We start from the raw sequence: 18733 nt of genomic DNA, 5'->3' as shown, positions 1-18733 counted from the left end.
AGTCTCAAACTTTGGTTGTATTAGAACCACCTGGGAGAACTATCTTAGTTTAGTGAGCCTGGATCTCATTCATTAGCTCTCTAAGTGATTCTGATGCATACCAGAGTTTGCAAACCACTGCTCTCAATAATCCAAAGCCTGGATTCAAATTCCAGCTCCACCTCTCACTAATGGTGGGACTTCTGAGCAAGTTAACTTTGCATTTCCTTCTGCCTCTCGTCTGAAAAATACCTGTAAAATTTCCTGCCTCTCATCTGCAAAATATCCTTTCAGAATCCCTGTGACAGTCACATGTAACCACATATGGAATACACTTAGCACAGTTCCTAGCACACAGGAAGGGCTCAAAAGCATGTAGTTATTGCTGCCATTATTTAGGGGACTGGTCTATCTAGGTCCTCTCTCTGCCCTGCCCTCCATCTCTTGCCAACACCATTTCTCTAATAAGCTGGCAGCATTAGTGGACCACCTGCCCAGTGCATCCTCAGATGCCTCCCTACATGGTCACAGTCAGCTAAGCTACCCCATAAAGGGACCCACTGCCCTGGACTCTCAGCTGCATTCTACCTCCTCACCCCTCCTGAGGCCTAGCCCAGCAAACTGACAAGCTTAGCCTCGTCCTTACCAGACCTCCCTAGGCAGGTCTGCAGACTGGGAGGGTCTCCAAGGCTGTCCCAAACTAGCTGTGTGGCTTAGCTGAGTCGCGTGGGAGGTCTGTTGCCTCATTTCCCCCTCCTGGACCAGGAGGGAACTGGTCTAGAATAGTCTCTCAATGGCCTCATTAATGACATTTTGAGCAGCACAAACCTTTGAATGAGGCTCTCCTGCATATCACAGCACATTTAGCATTCACTACCCCTTCCTTCTAAATGCCACTGGTGCCCTCAACACTGGAGCAACAAATAAACACCTCCGCCCATTTGGCAGGGGCAGGGGCAGGATACCACGAATGATTTTTCCAGCTAAAACTCTGGCCTTGCCCTCCAGAACTGGGAAATGAAACGTGACCGTAACCAATACCCCGGTGGGTCTGCCTAAGACAATAAAGGAGGGATTTCTAACGGCTCTAGAAAAAAGCACCAAGGCCCGGTGATCTGCATCCCTGAGTGAGCCAAAGCTGGAGGCAGGTTGAGAAGCAGCTCCTTACTCACACTTACTCATCGAGAACAGCTACAGGAGCCAGGGGGTCTTCCTGGGCCTCAGCCAGGCAATTGGCTGGGAATTGAGCACTGTTAGCCTAGCTGAGGGCCCCCTTCCAATCCAATTACACGCAATGGAGGTAGATTTCCCTGCAGCCTCCATCTCCCACTGAGCCAAGCCCAAGATGGGCACTGAATAAAGATTCATTCAATTACCTTCTGTCTCAGGGTGAACCCCAATAAAAAGCGGACTTTCTTTCAGCAGGATGTGGGATAAAACAAAGAGCTGAGTCCTAAGCACTGTTGATTCATCCAGGAAGTGTTTTTCTGTGCCTGCAATGTATCGGCAGAGTTCTAGGCTAAGAGGGCACAGTTGTAAACAGCAGTGTACCTTTGTGAAGTGTACACTCTAGTGGAACTCCCTAGGAGATGTCTCCTGGGCCACACCTACCATGGTTTGCATTCTGTTCCACTACTTTTTACTGGGTTGTATCAGTGAGGTACTTATTGTACCTGAGCCTCAATTTGTTCATGGGTGAAATGGGCCAAATAGCAATTTACCTCCTAGGGATGTCAAAAGCATTAAACGAGGCATGTAATACTTAATATTTCCATGCCTGGCTTAAAATACAAGCTCAACAATTTCAAGTGTTTTTTTCTCATAAAGTAATAAGGAAGAAAAGCAAATAGGAGTATTGCCCCAAAGAATAGCAAAGAAAAAACAAAATATCTCATAGGTACTACTAGAGTTAGGAGGTTTAAGTCTTTGGTAATGGAGAAGGCATTCTCCTGGTTGCTATTCCCCAAGGTATCTCAGTCAGATGGTCTAAGCATACAGCCTCAGAATCAAAGAAGCCTGAAAGGTCATCTGATTCTAGTCTATCAAGTTAAAGAAAAGAAGCCTATTGCCCAGAGAGGTTACATGACTTGCCCAAGGGCGTACACCTCCTGGGAAAAGTGGCAGAACTACCAAGCAGAATTCCAGACCTGCATTTACATTCTGAAACCTACCATACCTGCTTCTGACCTTGGGCAAAGGATGCAATGTCTTGGAGCTCAAGGTTCTTCATCAGTGAAGTGGTAGGTGCCTGGCACACTGTGGGTTCTCTACAAAATATTGGTCTCCTTTGCCCCTTTTTACTGGTTCCTAAGCCCCACTTGAGAACAATGGCTGGGATCTAAGTTTGAAGGACCTCTTGACTGGAAGCACAAAGGGCAGGACAGATGGGAGAGAATAAGTGACAGGAGAGAACAGCAGGTGTCTTTGGGGAGGTTCTATAGCACTGTGCAGGAGCATGCCTCAAGACAATTAGGGAGACCAAGACACAGCTACAACGGTGGGTTGATTTTCTGTTTTTAAAAAAACCTTTCTGAGCCAAAGTATTTTTATCTATAAAATGGAAACATGTGCTCAAAGGATCAAATGGATAACTTATGTGAACCCCGAAAATCTGAGGTCTCAGTTAATTTAGAAAGTTTATTTTGCCAAAGTTGAGGACCCACTCTGACACAGCCTCAGGAAGTCCTGCTGACACGTGCCCAAGGAGGTCCAGGCACAACTTAGTTTTACATATTTTAGGGAGACATGACATATCAATCCATGTATGTAAGAAGTACATTGGTTAGGTCTGGAAAGGTGGGACTACTTGAAGCAAATGCAAGAAGCGAGGAGTGGGCTTCCAGGTCACAGATACGTGAGAGACGAAGGGTTGCATTCTTTTGAGTTTCTGATTAGCCTTTCCAATGGAGGCAATCAGATATGCATCTATCTCAGCGAGCAGAGGGGTGACTTTGAATAGGAGGCAGGTTTCCCCTAAGCAGTTCCCAGCTTGACTTTTCCCTTTAGTGATTTGGGGGCCCCAAGATTTATTTTCCTTTCACATTTATAATAATAGCTATTTTATATATGGCTAACTAAGTGCCAGGCACTGTTCTAACACAAGCTCGAAACAACTCCATGAGGTAGGTTCTCTTATTGTCCCCATTTTGCAGATGAAAGAAGTGGAACCCCCACAAAGGTAAAGTAACTTGAATAGGTCACAGTGCCACGATAGAGACAGAGGTGGCAAACTTTTGTTTAATAAGGAGCCAGATCGTAAACACTTTAGAGGCTGTGAGGCTCTATCACAACTATGCAACTCTGCCTGTGCAGCTCAAAAGTAGCCGAAGACAGGCCAGGCGAGGTGGCTCACACCTGTAATCCCAGCACTTGGGGAGGCTGAGGCAGGTGGATCACAGGCGGTCAGGAGTTCGAGACCAGCCTGGCCAACATGGGGGAACCCCGTCTCTACTAAAAATACAAAAATTTGCTGGGCGTGGTGGCACACACCTGTAATCCTTGCTACTCGAGAGGCTGAGGCAGAAGAATTGCTTGAACCCGGGAGGCAGAGGTTGCAGTGAGCCAAGATTGCACCATTACATGCCAGCCTGGGTGACAAGAGTGAAACTTCATCTCAAAAAAAAAAAAAAAAAAAAATGTTAGCCAGAGACAATGCATAAAGGAATAAAGGAATAGGTGTGGCTACGTTCCAAAAGAACTTTACGAGCATGGAAATTCAAATTTCATAAAATTTTTGTCTTACAAATTGTTCATCTTCTGACTGTTCCCAGCCATTTAAAAATGTAAAACCCATTCTTAGCTTTCAAGCCATACAAAACCAGGCTGCAAGCTGGATTTGACCCTCAAGCTATAGTTTGCCAACTCCTGCTCCATCCTATGCTATCTTGCCTTACATCTACATGAAAGATGTAACATGTCAGACAGAGTGTGCCTGAACAGTGACCAGCGCAGACTAAGTGGTCAGTAAGTGTTCATTCTCGTTCCCTTCCCTAATCTCGTTCTCCTTCCTCCCCACAACCAGATCAGATATCTCATTCTGTGCCCAGCATGAGAGAGGAAGACGAGGGCTTTAGCGAGGTGAACTGCAGCTTCTCAGTAAAGACAGCCCTGTTGGTCCCAAATGGGAGGAGAGAGTGGGAATTTGAGCTCAGTGTGGCTCAAACTTTAATGAGTATACACCTAGAGGTCCTGATAAAATGCAGATTCTGATTCAGCAGGCCTGAGAATCTGCTGGTCGGTTCTGCAGGTCGCCCTGTGAGCAACAACCTTCAAGTGCATCCCCTCTGTGTCCACAAACACAAGTCAGACTCGAGCTGCCTCCAAGCTTTGGGTTCAGGCTGGACTGAGTGGCTCCCTGGAGACAGGGCAAGGCCCAGGACACATAATCAGGTCCCCTCCCCAAGGACAGCCTGAGATGACTTACAATGGAGGAGGAACACAATATGGGGCGGAGATCAAGAGCGGGTAGGGGAAGGCTCCAGCAAAGGCGTCTGTTCCTTTGGCAACAGCAGACGGAGGCCTCCTGGGGGCCAAGCAGACAGGAGCCCCTCCCGCCGTGCCTGCCAGGGCTCTGATGGACGGAAGTAGGAGGCCTATTTCCTCATCGGGCCTCTGAATAACTAGGGCACTTCCACAAGGTCACAGTTATTCATTTAAATTCCAGGTCTAATCAGCAGGCAGAGCCTGAGAAATTATCCCTTCTGAGGAGAGAGGCTGTCATTGGAGCACCATAAACAGCCCCTCCAGGCAGGAGGGAGAAGCACTGGGGGAGGGGAGAAGAAGGGTCTCACACCCAGAGGTCCCAGAATTGTTCCCTGTGCTCTAACCCACTACTCTTCCCTCTTCCTCACCTCCAAATGGCTTCCAGAGAGTTCTAGAACAGGTGAAAGGCAGGGGAGGGTTAAAGGCAGGGCAGAGATGCCCACCTCTGCCCTACAAACAGCCCAGGAAGACCAGTGACAAATCCCAATGTACAAAAGCATGGGGTAAGGGACCTGACAGGGGTCCCTGCCAGGCCACAAACGGGTAACATGGCCTTGGATAGGTCCCTTCCCTTCTTGGGCCTCAGTTTGCACTCCTTGGACAGGATACCCTTTAAGCTCCACCATGTCTTGGAACCCTACAAACTCAAAACTCCCCATGTGCTTGTGGCCATACTTCTTGTTCAATGGAGATTTTTGAGGTTAAGCTCTGTGCCATGTGCCGTGCAAAGAGCTGGGAACGCAGACACAAATAGGACACAGCCTGGCCCACAGCTCTGTCATGTGAAAGGCAGGGTCTGGAAGAACAAGAGCACAAGCTTTGGAGGCAGACAGATCCGGGATCCTGGCCTAGTCACTAGCAGGAGGTGACTTGGGCAAGTTACTGAAGCTCCCTGCAGCAGCTTTTCTCCCTCTGTGCTAAGAATGGTAACACCAACCTGGAGGGGCTGACATGGAGGGTTAAGAGAATGTCAGAGTTGGGCTCCCAGGCCCTCTTCAGCACCTGCCAAGTGCTTATTGTTACTGTTATTATTCTGAAACTCCTCCCCAAAGGCTACAAGGAGGGAATGTGGATTTCACCCCTTGAAGTGGAAGAAAATGTGCCTGCCCCTTTTTCCTGGGTGCCCTGGGCTCTTGCTCCAAGTCCCTAGCCTGTCTCTGGGACCTTGGGAAAGGTGTTGCCCACCAGGCCCCATCTCAGACTGCTTTACAGTAGGGTTACTTCTAACTCATCTCCTCCCCATGTAAAATTAATCAATTAATCAATCGTCCCTTTATAGTCTTCCAGCGGCCTCTGGGTAAATAGTTACATTAGCTCATAAAATCCCCAACTTGACTTCCTGAGGGGAAGGAAAAAAGAGTCAGAGAACCGCTGAAGGCTTCTTGTTTCAGAACCACAGCGCTGCTGGCTCCAGAATGCCTCGCCAGGGGCTCAGAGAGGCAGGAGGCCCCCGCTGACCTCGGCCAGGGCCGGGCACACTCAGGCCACCTCCTACCATGTTCACGGCCACAAGGGAAGGGTCCAAACCAGTGATTTGCTTCAGGCTCAGAAACCACAAAAAAGCAAGGAGTTGGTGGGGCAACAAGATTGGTAATCAGCCCTTGACACTTCAAGGACAGAATAAAGAGCACAAGATCTGAAATTAGGCTGCAATCCCCTCATGGCCCTGCCACTCAATAGCCGGGTGACCATCACACATCATTTAACTTCCCTGGGCTCCAACTTCCTCAGCACTGAAATGACGCTCAGGCTACACACCTCAGAGGGATAAGAGAACAAAATGAGACAACAGCTATGAAATTGAAATGGCGTGGGTCAGGCTGGTCATAGTTGCTGTTATCTGAGGAAGGGTACTCCTCAGACCTCTACCCCTTTGAAAGGATGGCAGAAGGCCTATGGGTCCACTGCGTTTCACTCCACCATGTTATCTCACCCAGGACCAATATGGCGCCTGTGTGAGCACTAGAAAAAGATGCCCCTTTGGTCAGAGGCAGCCTCATGGGCACAAGCTTGGCAAGAGGAACACAGGCTGGATTCATACCCCCATTCACCCCCTTGGCTGGGAGACCCTATGCAGGGCCCAGCTCTTTGTGGTGACCCCTGGTCACCTCTCTGCTGGGAACCAGAAACAGAAACCGCCACGTGGCACTTTACAAACAAAATGAGGTGTTGGACTTACTCCCTCGCTTCCTTGAGGTTTCCCAGCAAATATCATCTTATCAGAGAGTACTTCCCTGACTACCTATTGGAAATTAGGGACTTCTTCTCTATCCTGCTTCAATTTTCTCCACAGCACTTCCCACCCGCCCCCTGATACTATATATATGTAATATATACATAACATGCATATACGTGTGTATATATGTATGCATATAAAGTATATGTATATATACATAGATATGTGTGTGTCTGCATGTACATTTTAGATCATCGTCTGCCTCTGTCTAAAATAAAAGGTCCATGAGGGCACTAAACGTCTTCTGTTTTGTTCACTGTTTTGTCCCCATGGCCTAGAACAGTTCCTGGAACATAAATATTTGTTGAGTAAGTGACTGAACTAAAATATTATTAAATAGAAATAATAAACTTAATGGCATCTTCCTAGGAAATGCTGTCCTGGGCTTTGGTTCAAACACCAATTATTTTCAAAGGTAGGGAGCAGGCAGAAAAAAATGGAGAGAAACTCTGCATTAAGTAGAATAACTGTATTCTACTTTTATGTTGTGTAAGATCCTACACAGAAAAATGATCAGAAGAACTCTACTTAAGTCTGGTTGATTATTTTAGATATTTAAGAACAATAAAAAGATAAATTCATTTGGAAAGAAGGCTGCTAATAAAGAAAATGTCAATTATCTCTAAGCAAAAACAAACAAATAAGCAATAGTCTCATTAGGAAATACTTACAAAATCTTTAATCACTGAGAATTTTCACTTACGGGTCCCAGCATGTTCCAATGGAGAGTCAGAAGTTCAAATCTCAGTGCTACCACTGACAAGCTCTATGACCGTGGGCAAAACTGCTTAACCTAACGGGCCCTAAATTTCCTGTACATTAAAATGAATATAATGATACTTATCTTGTATTAATGCTATAAAAATTAAATGTTAAAAGGACTAAACAAGAAAACATGTGAAAACACCTGAGATGATGCTCCCCTCCTATTTGGTCAAGTTAATTATTCTTTTTAACTCAAAGTTCTAGCCAGTTCAGAATAGTCTCCAAACCATTCTAAGTCATCTGACACTTATCCATAAATGCCTGCATCAGTTCACATGACTCTGTGTATGTGTGTGTGCATATATATTTGTCTATACACACGCAATGCTTAAAACCAGGACTCTGGATGAAGACACACTTTAAAAAGAGAAATGCATAATTATTATAAAGGTGGTTCTTTAATTTTTCCATTGACAAAAACCATTTATTCAAACCATCCCACTTTTTTCCCACAGTAAGCATGTATTATTTACATAACCAGGAAAAACAATAAATATTGCTGATTTCATTGTGAAAAAGACATTTCTTAGAATAAAAAGAAAGAAACCTCCTTTCACCCACATCATATTTTCCATGCTACATGTGTCATATCTTCTGCTTTCAACGACATGTAGCCAGAGAAGATAAGCAGATGTGTGCAAGACAAAGCAAACATTGTTCATTAAATTGGAGAATACATATCTAAGAACATCTTTACAAATACTTTCCCAAAAATGTTCATTTTCTGAATCACCCGAAATACTAATGAGAAGGAAGTGATTATATTAAGTATGAGAACCATATTCCTTTGGCTTTAAAATGGTTCTTCAAAACCAATACAAATCCATTAATTCGAAGCATTACTTCTTCTAAACCTAGATCAGTGAAAATGCAATATACTCAGAATTTTGTCTCTGTAAAAGTCTCACTCAGACTCAAACCACGCACAATCTAGCAGAGGGGAAATTCCCACAGCAGCTGTGCAAACACAAAGACTCACCTGGATCTTGACTGACATCTGTGGCAGCATTTTCAAAGGGAGGGAAAGGGAGAGAGGAGAGAAAAGGGGAGAAAAAGGAAGAAGAGTGTTAGCAGCACACACACACACAATGCAACGTGCCCTTGCATGACTATTAAGTTCATGCAAGCCCCAGAGGTACTCAGCTTCTGAGCACTTAGTTCTACCTTCACCCAAAAACCACCCATGCAAGCCGAGGGGCCAAGCTCCCTTTTCACTTTGCATGTAGCAAGAGAGGTAAGCTTCACATCTGTCCGGAAAGACATCATCCTGGAATCAGATAGGGCTTCAAAGAGCCAAGCAGACTGGAATCCTGCAAGAATATTGGTTAAAATATTCTGGTTGGTTTCTGCACACTGACACCAAAGCAAATCCTCCTCCTCCTCCTCTTTGGATACCAAACACTGGACATGAAGTCAAGCAAGGTTTCCCAGCAGAGAGAAAAAGTACAAATGAACCACTCCCTTGAGAAACAAAGCAAAAGAGGCATAAGAATTAAGAGTAAGTTACAGATTTATTCACCACACAGGACTGAAGGACATAAGGTCACAAAATATTTACAATTCCCCGCCTCCCCAGTATACCCAGTGACCACGCTTCATCACAGACAGCAGTGTGTGTGCATGAGATTGTGTGTGAGTAGATCATTCATCAAACAAATTGAAATCCTGCCTCCTACTTTAATTTTTTCCTTGCTTTCCACCCCAATACTAATGACAGAAATTGCCATTTGAAATCACTTTTGACAACTACGAATAAACACCCAACCCTAGAAAGGTTGACATTTGAATTAAGCCAATGAACTTTCAGAAAATGAAGAACAGTTCACTCCTATCAGCCCCATGAACAACATAATCTCCTCCTCCTTCCCTCAGATGTGAAATAGAATCGGACTGGGAAAGCATAACCCAGATCAACCCAAGGCACTGTTAAAACCCCTAGACCCAACCTGAGAGGATATACCACAGCAGAGGAGAAGGAACAAGGGGCTGCTTCAGGAAACCAATGACCAACCCGGCAGTCTTGGATAGCTCACTTAGAATCACTGAATGGTGAATCTGGAGTAGCCATAGACACTAAGTACCTAGTTTAGTTCTTTTTTGTTAAGATGGAGGATGAAAAAGTAGAGAGACTTGTACAAGGTCACACAGCTACTTCAGGGGCAGAGACTAGATAATATCCTAGATCTCTTGCATCCCACCCAGTCCATCATTCATTCAACTGAAGCCTAGGTCCCTCAAGAGCATACAGGACCTGAATTTGGTTTGCAGATTAAAGTGATCATGCTGAAGCCATGGGGAAGCTGGGTGAGCGTCTCCCACCTGCCCTATGAGTGGGTCATGGTTTATTCTCTGTGCCTCTAATTTGCTGCCTGAACAGGATGGGTAATGTTCTTCATACCAACCAATAATGAAACACCTGCAATCAGATTTATAAAGCTCCAGTGTGTCCTTAAGGCCCTTGCCCCAGGAAAATCCAGGTGCTGACCAACTAAGCTGTGCCCCAGAATAAACATACCCATAGAAACAGCTGAGCACTTCTCTAGCCCCCACCCTGCCTCCCCTAGAAGCTGTATCTGCCCAAAGAAACTTCTAGAAAGCTCTGAATCATGCCTCAGACACACCCCCCCCCTCCAGGTTTTCTAGTGTGTTAGATTTAGGGATGAATGGCAGGAAGAAGAGAAGAGGTGGAAAGGGAAAAAGTGTTGTATAAATAACTCGGCGGGGCCATTCACTGTTACTAATGGATTGCCTAGAATAGATGTTAAAATACGCCTTAATTAAACAGGATATCAAACTATTTACATGTGGCCGAGTTCTGTGGCAGAAGAATGTCAACACCATTGTTCATACAAATAGGCTCTTTGGGGACACCAAGTCACAGGGAGACAGAATTCCTTGGAACTCCAAAGGTTTTTCGATACTGGTTACTTGCCCATTTGGGGATGTGGTTACAATCTTAAACTTCAGAGGCAGACAGGTCTGGGTTCAAATCCCAGCCTCTCTGTGGCCTTGGACCCATCATTTAACTTCTAAGAGTCATCTTCCTTGGCTATAAAATGAGAATGATATCAGAGCCTCCCTCATGGGGGTGTTACGAGAATTAAATGAGATTAAATGCTTGTAAAGCACCGAACTAAGTACAATGCTACATAAATGTTAGTGACTCTGATTGTTACCACTTTGAATTACCACAGATGGAAATATCAAAAAATATTGACCAGATGGCTCACTGGAAACACCAAGAGATCACAGGAATGAAGCCAGTGATTTTGGTTCCACTTTTCTACTTATGAATAAGGACATCTGCTCCCGATCTCCCCTCCCTCTGGTTCTTTCCCACCCCATTCCTCAGTGTGAAGTGAGGAGGCGAACAGAAGCAAGGATCAAAACAAATTCCATCCTTATTTCTTTTGTTTTCCCTCCTCAAGTCTCAATTTGGCATAGTTCTAGTCCTGTATGTAAAAATACTGCACCTATTCTTGTCAAAGAGGGGCAACAATCCCACCAAAAACAAACAAATGAACAAAACCTTCTGGCTGGGGATCAAGGTCCAAGCTCAGTTCCTAGCTGTGGCACTGACCTGGAGGCAGGTCTGAGCATTATTCCAACTTTAGGAATAGAGACACATTATCACCTGGCCCCTGGCCCAAGAAGCAGTGAGTGACCTGAATCTCTGGACTCAATTCTGACTGACAGAATGAGATGGCAAAGGCAAGAGATAGACGAAGGAGGAGGATGGCTAGCAGGTAAGGATCAAAACCTTAGCAGTGTCTATCTGCCAGACTGCCTATCCAGCATCCCTTTCCTCTTCTTCTTGTAACAATCCTCAGCTGTTTTCCAGGGAACCCCCCCCTTCCCAGCCTTAGCCCACATGGTTTGCTAGAGGTGACCCCCCACTCCCACTTGGGCTCCAAGGGTAGTAGTCATGTGACTCAGTCCAGGTCTTAAGAATATTTTACCTCCAATAATTGGCTCAGGAACAGACATATGACCCAAGCCCAACCAATGAGAGTCTTCCCAGAGAATTTTACTGGAATTATCAGGAAATGGGGTGCTTTCATTTCTCTAGAGCTGCCATATTCCATTTTTGTTACCATGTGAAGACAGCTTACCTAAAAATGTGGGGAGCATAGAAAAAAACAGGTTTTCTTAATAAGGGGATTAAGATGACCTAGAACCAAATCCTAGCTCTACCCCCTCATCTAGAGGCAAGTGCCTTAGCTTCTCTGAGCCTCAAACTTCTGATGTATAAATGGAGATACTAAAAGTATTTCTGCGAGTTTTATCAATGAAGATCATCTATTCACCATTCAATACATATTGACCGAGCATCTATCATAGGCTGAACTCTGCTTTAAACATTGGAGATACAAGCAGTGAATGAAACAGACAATACTCTTGGGTTTTAATGGGAATAAAAACAGATACATAATGTCAAATAGTGATTGGAGCCATGAAGAAAGGAAAAGTAGAGTAAGTGCCAGCAGAGTATCCCCATTTTAGAGAAGGTAGTTAAAGAAGGTCTTTCTGAGGAAGTAGTATTTGAGCTGATACCTGAAGAAGGTGAGAAACACTCTTATGTATACCAGACAAAGACTACTCAGGCAGGCGAATAGCAAATGCAAAAGATCTAGGCTGTACCTGCCCAGTTAGTTATTTCTACGTTATGATAGAAAAACCGAGGACTGGCTCACATTACTCCCACCTTCCTAGCTCTGCCATTCACACAATCCTCAGTAGGTAACAGGTACTCAAGAAATATTCAGGGGGAAAAAGTAACCCTGATGAAAACTAGCTCTGGCCCAGTTGCAGCCACCTCCCTTAGGATCCCCATGCTCTAAAGAGTAGGAAAAAAACAGGAAAGAAAGAATTGGAAACCCACCTCCATCTTTCACCCACTCTCTTCAGCATCACAACCAGGGAAGAAGTAAATTAGGGTATTCCTGCCTCCACTCAGAACCCCACGGACACTTACTGCATATTCAACAATAACTTCAGCCATAAGTGCATACGCTCAGCATGGTCATCCTCAAGTCCAAGGGAAACAATTTTCTGCAGTTTGGGGAACCTGGTTCTTCTAACCTGATATGGTTTTGCTGTGTCCCCATCCAAATCTCATCTTGAATTGTAGTTCCCATAATCCCCACAAGTCATGGGAGGGACCCAGTGGGAGATAATTTAATCATGGGGGCAGTTACACTCATGCTGTTCTTGTGGCAGTGAATGAGTTCTCACAAGATCTGATGGTTTTATAAGGGGCTTTTCCTCCTTTTGCTCAGCTCTTCTCCTTCCTGCCACCATGTGAAGGACATGTTTGCTTCCCCTTCTGCCATGATTGTAAGTTTCCTGAGGCCTCCCCAGCCCTGCAGAACTGAGAGTCAATCAAACCTCTTTTCTTTATAAATTACCCAGTCTCAGGCATTCCTTCACAGAAGCATAAGAACAGACTAATACATAACCATTGGGAGGAAAAGAAAGGACCCATCATTCACCACTACTGCACTTGCAGAAGATAGCTCAGCCGGGGTAGTCCTCCCACCTCACCCTTCATTTGTACTAGATCATCTGGACAGGTATGAGTCCAAGATTCTCCTGACTTGCTACTTCAACTCCCCCATGCCTCTGGAGGAGCTCTGGGGAGCATGGGACAGGCTGCACAGCCAGCCTCCTGTAGGCGAGTCCCAGTCAAACCTTCTGGGACCCCACCTGGTGAACTCTGCCTTGAGTCCGACCTATTTTCTAGGAGAGAAAATAGAATATAGATTTAAATGCAGTGGCACTCTGGAAAACTACAGGCCCAGCAGTATGAGAAAATAAAACAGCAGGAGGTAGCTGAGGAAGTGTGCTGGCACAGAGGAAAATGCCACCGCCCTTACATCAATCTTACCTGGTTTGTCAACTGCCTTTTCTTCTGCAATCTGCCCCCACTTTTTGTCTATTAAAAGTTGATACACACATATGTATACACACATATTTACCTATGTATTTCCTCTGGCCAGTCCTGGGGCCCTAGGCTGCTCCTCCATACACAGACCCCAGCTGGTCTAACAGTAGCATCCACAGGCAGACGGAGCTGTACAGACGAGACCCTCGGAAATAGGGAGGCAGCAAGGCAAGGAGTCAGAAACACCTGCAGCTGCGTCCCTTCTGTGTCTGTCTGCCTTCCTTCTGTGTGTCAAGAGGAAGGGTTTGGGGTTGATTTTTATAATATTCTTATCCTCTCATATATGAAGGTAATAAAATCACCAGCTAATATTGACTGAGGGCTGTCTATGTGCTAGGCACTGTTCTAAGTGTCTCACAACAACCCGATGAGGTAGGAACTATTACCACACTCATTTTACAGATAAGGAAACTGAGGCACAGAAAGCTTAGGTAACTGGCCAAAAGTCACACAGCCTGTGGAGCCAAAGCCTGAATCCTGGACATCCAGCTGTGGATTCCCCTTTCTGTCAATTACCATTCTGGTAGTATCAGTCCATCAGAGGGTGAACGTGAGGACAAAATGGGATAAAAGCAATATTAATCCTAATAAAGCTCATATTTATTAAGCATTCTCTGTGTGCTGTTATACAGGCTGGGGTCTGTGTATGGGGAAGCAACACTGGGCCCCAGGACTGGCCTGAGGAAATATCTATGCAAATATGTGTGTATACATATGTGCATATTGATTTTTTTAATAGACAAAAAGTGGGGGTAAATTACAGAAGAAAAGATAGTTTACAGCCAGATAAGATTGATTTAAGGGAGCTGGCATCCTCCCCTAGGTCATATGCATCATCTTATTTAATCTTCATTAAAACCCCAACAGGTAGAAACATTATTCATCCTATTTTACAGATAAGGAAACTAAGACCTAGAGAGGATGCACTATGATTATACCTCTCAGACTCAGCAGCACATCAGGTAAGGGTCAAACCATATTTTTGAATGTAAGAGCAAACCAGGACAGAAACCATCTAACCCATGGAGCTACAAATTAGGTATGAGAATATTGGGCATCTCACGGAAGTAAGAAAAAGGTATTGCAAGGGACAGAGGAAAGGGGTAAAATGCAGTAATGCCGTAGGCCTGAGCAACTGGAGACCCTGCCCTGGGCTATATGTTTTAGAGGGGTCCATTCTGTTCCTTCTGCAGCCACATCCCAGCCCAGGAACTGAAGGGTCCACAGGTCAAATAGATGTTTCCACCTAGAGCCAGCAATACTTGCCCCCACCCTTATAGAATATGCTCTGGTACCCAGAATTCCTCATCCAATTGCTCCAAATCTAGATGGGCCTCTTCCCAGGGTCCGTTCTCTCAAAGCAGACCAACCTACTGGTATGTGCACTCTAGTGTCAAGAGGTGGCCAAGAAGAAGCTGTCTGCAGGAGTTGTGGGCTTCTACAGGCTGGGGCATCACATAAACATGCATGAGGGCCTTCCTGGTGCTAGCAATGACAGAGGGAGGCTGGCCACTGGCCTCCATGTATAGTCTTGCCTCAGGCCCTCAGATAGCAGGGCAGGCCTTCCACTAAGGATTACACTGAGCTATAACATTAGAAGAAAAAAAAAAAGGCAAAGACTGTACCTCCCCAGTGGCCTATTGACTCCTGCCCCCAGGAAAGATGAGCGTAAGGTTTTCCCTTCTTCTCCAAGAACAAACACAGAAACAATTTTTTCAGTTAAGAACTAAAGCAAACTTCCAGCAGTGAGGAGGTTGTTTCTTTCGTTCTAGGGCTCTTTCTGGCTCTCAGTGTCTGAGCTCTTCAAACACAGGAAGAGTTGTCTCCATAAAAGGCCAGGTGGTGCTAGCTTCATCCCCGACATAAGGGTCCATTCATCTACCTTCATAGAGGACCGAGCCCCAGAGCCCTGGTGCTGTTTGCTTTTGTTCTTTGATGCTAATAACTCCAGATTGCAAGATGGAGCATCAGTAGCAGCTATATCAGGCACCAGTCAGCCTGGGCAGGCAGCAGCCAGGAGAGGAAGAGGAAGGACCAACGTAGGCATTTCTGTGGGCCAGGTCACTGCTGTACTCAAACACCTTCAGGGGCTCTCACATACTTGCAGTGGCTCTGGCTTGAGGAACCAGGGTTTGACTGACAGTTGGGAGAAGAGGCAATCTGGTTGTTACAGATATAATCAGAGATCAGTGCAGACAGCCTATTTTTTTTATTGCTTTAGAAGTTTTGAGAACAGACATGGGAGTAAGGTAGCCTGGGTTTGAATCCTGGCTTTGCCACTTGTCACTTAAAATATTTTTGGCAAATTTCTTAGGTTCATGGTCCTCTTCTGCCACACAGGAATAATGGTAGTAAAGTCAGTTCTGCCAGAAGCATGTATGCAATCCTAAAAGTCATTTTGCTGTGCAAAATCATATAGTAAAAATCACAGAGCTTAACTGGAAAGATGAAGTTGGGATGCAACACCTATAAACTTTATCAGTGACACATAATAGAGGAAGCAGTTATATGCATGTTAAATCACTAAGAAGTACGTAAGTACTACAATAAATATGGCACTTTTAACAGAACTGAAGTTTGTCTGTGAAAGTGGGAAGCTTATGAATCATTGTAAAGTGTAGGAGGAGGATCTCCTGGAATTGGACACAAAGTTGAAACATCAGTTGTCGGGTGGGACTCATAACACACCTCGTAGCTGAAGTTGCTGGTACAAGTTTGAGATGTGTGCACTTTGAGTGTTCCTACACAGCTTGCTTCTGCTGGCTGCAGTTTTCTGCCTTCACCTAGTGTTTCTTATGGACAAAATCATGCATAATCAAAAGCGAAATTATTATGCTCAAAATGTTCCCTAATACATCAATTGCATTAGGACAAATTTGCATTTTCAAAACAAGTGTTATAACAGAACTGATTGTCCCTAATTTATATGACTATTGTGAGGATTAAGTGAAATAATCCACATAAAGTTGTTCAGCACAATGCCAGGCACATAGTAAACATTCAAGAAACTTATTGAAATTATTACTGTTTCTGCTGGCTTGTTGACATATCTCTTGTAAACTGAAAAGGACAAGTTGAGCTTCTATTGACCTGTTTAAGCCTTGCAAACAAAAGGCATTTCCAGCCAAATAATATTTCCCAGCCTTAGGCCATGAGGTTGGCACCTGCAGTAGTCTCCCACACAACAGGGTGAGGGCCTTGGGAAAGTCCTCATAGCAGATGGGCACTGCCAGGAAACAGGATGCATATATCAACTTCCTAGGGAAAAAAATGGACGCTGTCCTTCTCACACTGCAGCACGACCCACCAGGGAAAGAAATACACATCTGCATCTCAGGGGACACCAGGAAATCAAAACAGAAACTGGCCTAAATGAGATGTCCCATCATCTGGTAGGAGAGAGAAAAGTGTATCACAGGAGGAGAGAGAAATCCGTGAATTCCTATGTTGGAAAACACTCTAGACACAGACATCTCCAATTTCTCTGCCCCCCTCTTAGATAGCATATAGATTAAGAGGCAGGTTCTAGAGTCAGGTAGACTTGGATGACAATCCTGGCTCTTGCACACATGAGCTCAGGCATGTTAGCCAATCTCTTCGAGCCCTAACCTTCCCATCTGTAAAATGGGGACAGTCTACTTGCCTGGTAGGACTGATGTAAGCATTATAATGAACTAATGTATGCAAAAGCACTTAGCAAGGTGTCTGGCACAAAAGAAGTAGTCACTGAGGCTGGCAATCATAATTATTGCATTACTTGACCCCAGCGATTTCCTTGAGACAGAGGATCTGCCCTCTTTCAAAGAATTCCCTACTCTCTGGAAAGACTCCGACTTCCCAGAGTTTAGGCCAATAGGATGAATGTTCTAGGAGAAGCAGGTGGGTCTTCTAGGGTTTCAGTGGAGGTGAGTTCTGCAAACTTTTCAATTCAATATAAAATAAGCGTCTTAGAAGAGGAGGCATACTATAGCTGCTCTGTAGGGGATGCTGATACGGGGTGTGGGAAAGAGCCCTCAGTTTGGAGTCAGAAGCCCTGGTGCTAGTTTTCTTTTCCCAGTTTTTTTGAATTGTGATAAAATACATACAACATGAAATGTACCATCATAACCATCTTTAAGTGTACAGTTCAGTGGTATTAAGTACATTCGTAATGTTGTACAACCACCACCATTGTCCACTTCCACACTTTCCATCTTGCAAAATTGAAACTCCATACCTATTAAAACTAATTCCCTTTACCCCCTCCCCCTGGCCCCTGAAAACTACCAATCTACTTTCAATGTCTGTGAACTTGACCATTCTAGGTACCCCCATATAAGTGGAATCACACACTGTTTGTCTTTTTATGACTGGCTTATTCCACTTAGCATAATGTCCTCATGGTTCATTCATGTTGTAGCATGTGTCAGAATTTTCTTCCTTTTTAAGGCTGAATAATATTCCATTGTGTATACAGTCCACATTTTAGTTACAGAAGCCCTGGCTTTGAAGCCTGACTTTCCAGCTTCCTACTAGCTGTGTGACTTTTGCCAACTGAGCCTCTGTAAGCCTCATTTTCCATATCCCCAACTACTGGGAATAATGACAGCAAGTACATGACCAGGTTGCTGTGAGGTTTGAATAAGGCCATAAATATGTAAGTGCTTTGTAAACAACAGAGTGCTATATCATTCGTTTATTCACTCCAGAAATACTAACGAGGGGCAATTCCTTGTTAGCCAATACGCTAGATCTTAGTGTCAAAAAAAGGTTTAAGTGGGATCCCTATTCACAATAACATCAAAAAAGAAATGTGAAAAACATGACCCAGAAGACAGCGGGGCAGGGATTATTATCTATTATAATCCCTGACATTTACTGAGTGCTTCCTGTATACCAGGCCCCTGCAACTATAGTGTATGTAAATAACCTCATTTAATCCTACTGATGTAGATACTGTTGTTATCCCACTTAACAGACAAGGAAACTAAGGCTCAGGGAAGTTAATATCCCCAAGTTGACACATCTCATAAATAATAGCCAGGATGTGAACTCCGATTTCTCTAACTCCAAACTCGTTTTCCTTCCCACAGTACCATATACTTCCATCCACAAATATTTCTTCCCTTACTGGTCTCACTACCCAAATCTATCATCCTTTGGGACACCAGGACAAATTTCAGGAAATTAGCGTGTGCTCACTGAGACCACTGGAAAGTATGGAAGGAACTGATGGCCATTAAGTATTTTAGAGTATAATGTGCATTGTTGTATGTACAACGTCCGATGCTGCGTGGGATCTCAGGAGCCATATTTCAGAGAAAGGATTAAAAGCTGGGGTAGCATAT

The 18733-nt window shown here is 44.6% G+C and overlaps 1 protein-coding gene across 38 annotated transcripts in view; it reads right to left on the bottom strand.

Moving 5' to 3' along the window:
• The window catches only part of NRXN3 (neurexin 3), a 1691350-nt gene that overhangs the window by 1569854 nt on the left and 102763 nt on the right, over nucleotides 1-18733 (bottom strand). For 33 of the 38 annotated variants that reach the window (XR_010136857.1, XR_010136859.1, XR_010136858.1 and 30 more), the window contains exon 3: nucleotides 8442-8459. The exons of the other annotated variants lie outside the window; for them this stretch is intronic. Coding sequence is in view for 28 of the 33 variants with exons in the window: in XM_054529674.2 (XP_054385649.2) it covers nucleotides 8442-8459 (18 nt within the window). In the remaining 5 variants the exon portion in view is untranslated. The remainder of the gene's footprint in view (nucleotides 1-8441; nucleotides 8460-18733) is intronic. 38 annotated transcript variants of the gene reach the window in all.

Source organism: Pongo abelii, chromosome 15 (genome assembly GCF_028885655.2).
Source record: "Pongo abelii isolate AG06213 chromosome 15, NHGRI_mPonAbe1-v2.0_pri, whole genome shotgun sequence".
Taxonomy (NCBI): Eukaryota; Metazoa; Chordata; class Mammalia; order Primates; family Hominidae; genus Pongo; species Pongo abelii.
The sequence above is the reverse complement of the archived record's forward strand: the minus strand, read 5'-3'. Positions and strand labels throughout refer to the sequence as shown.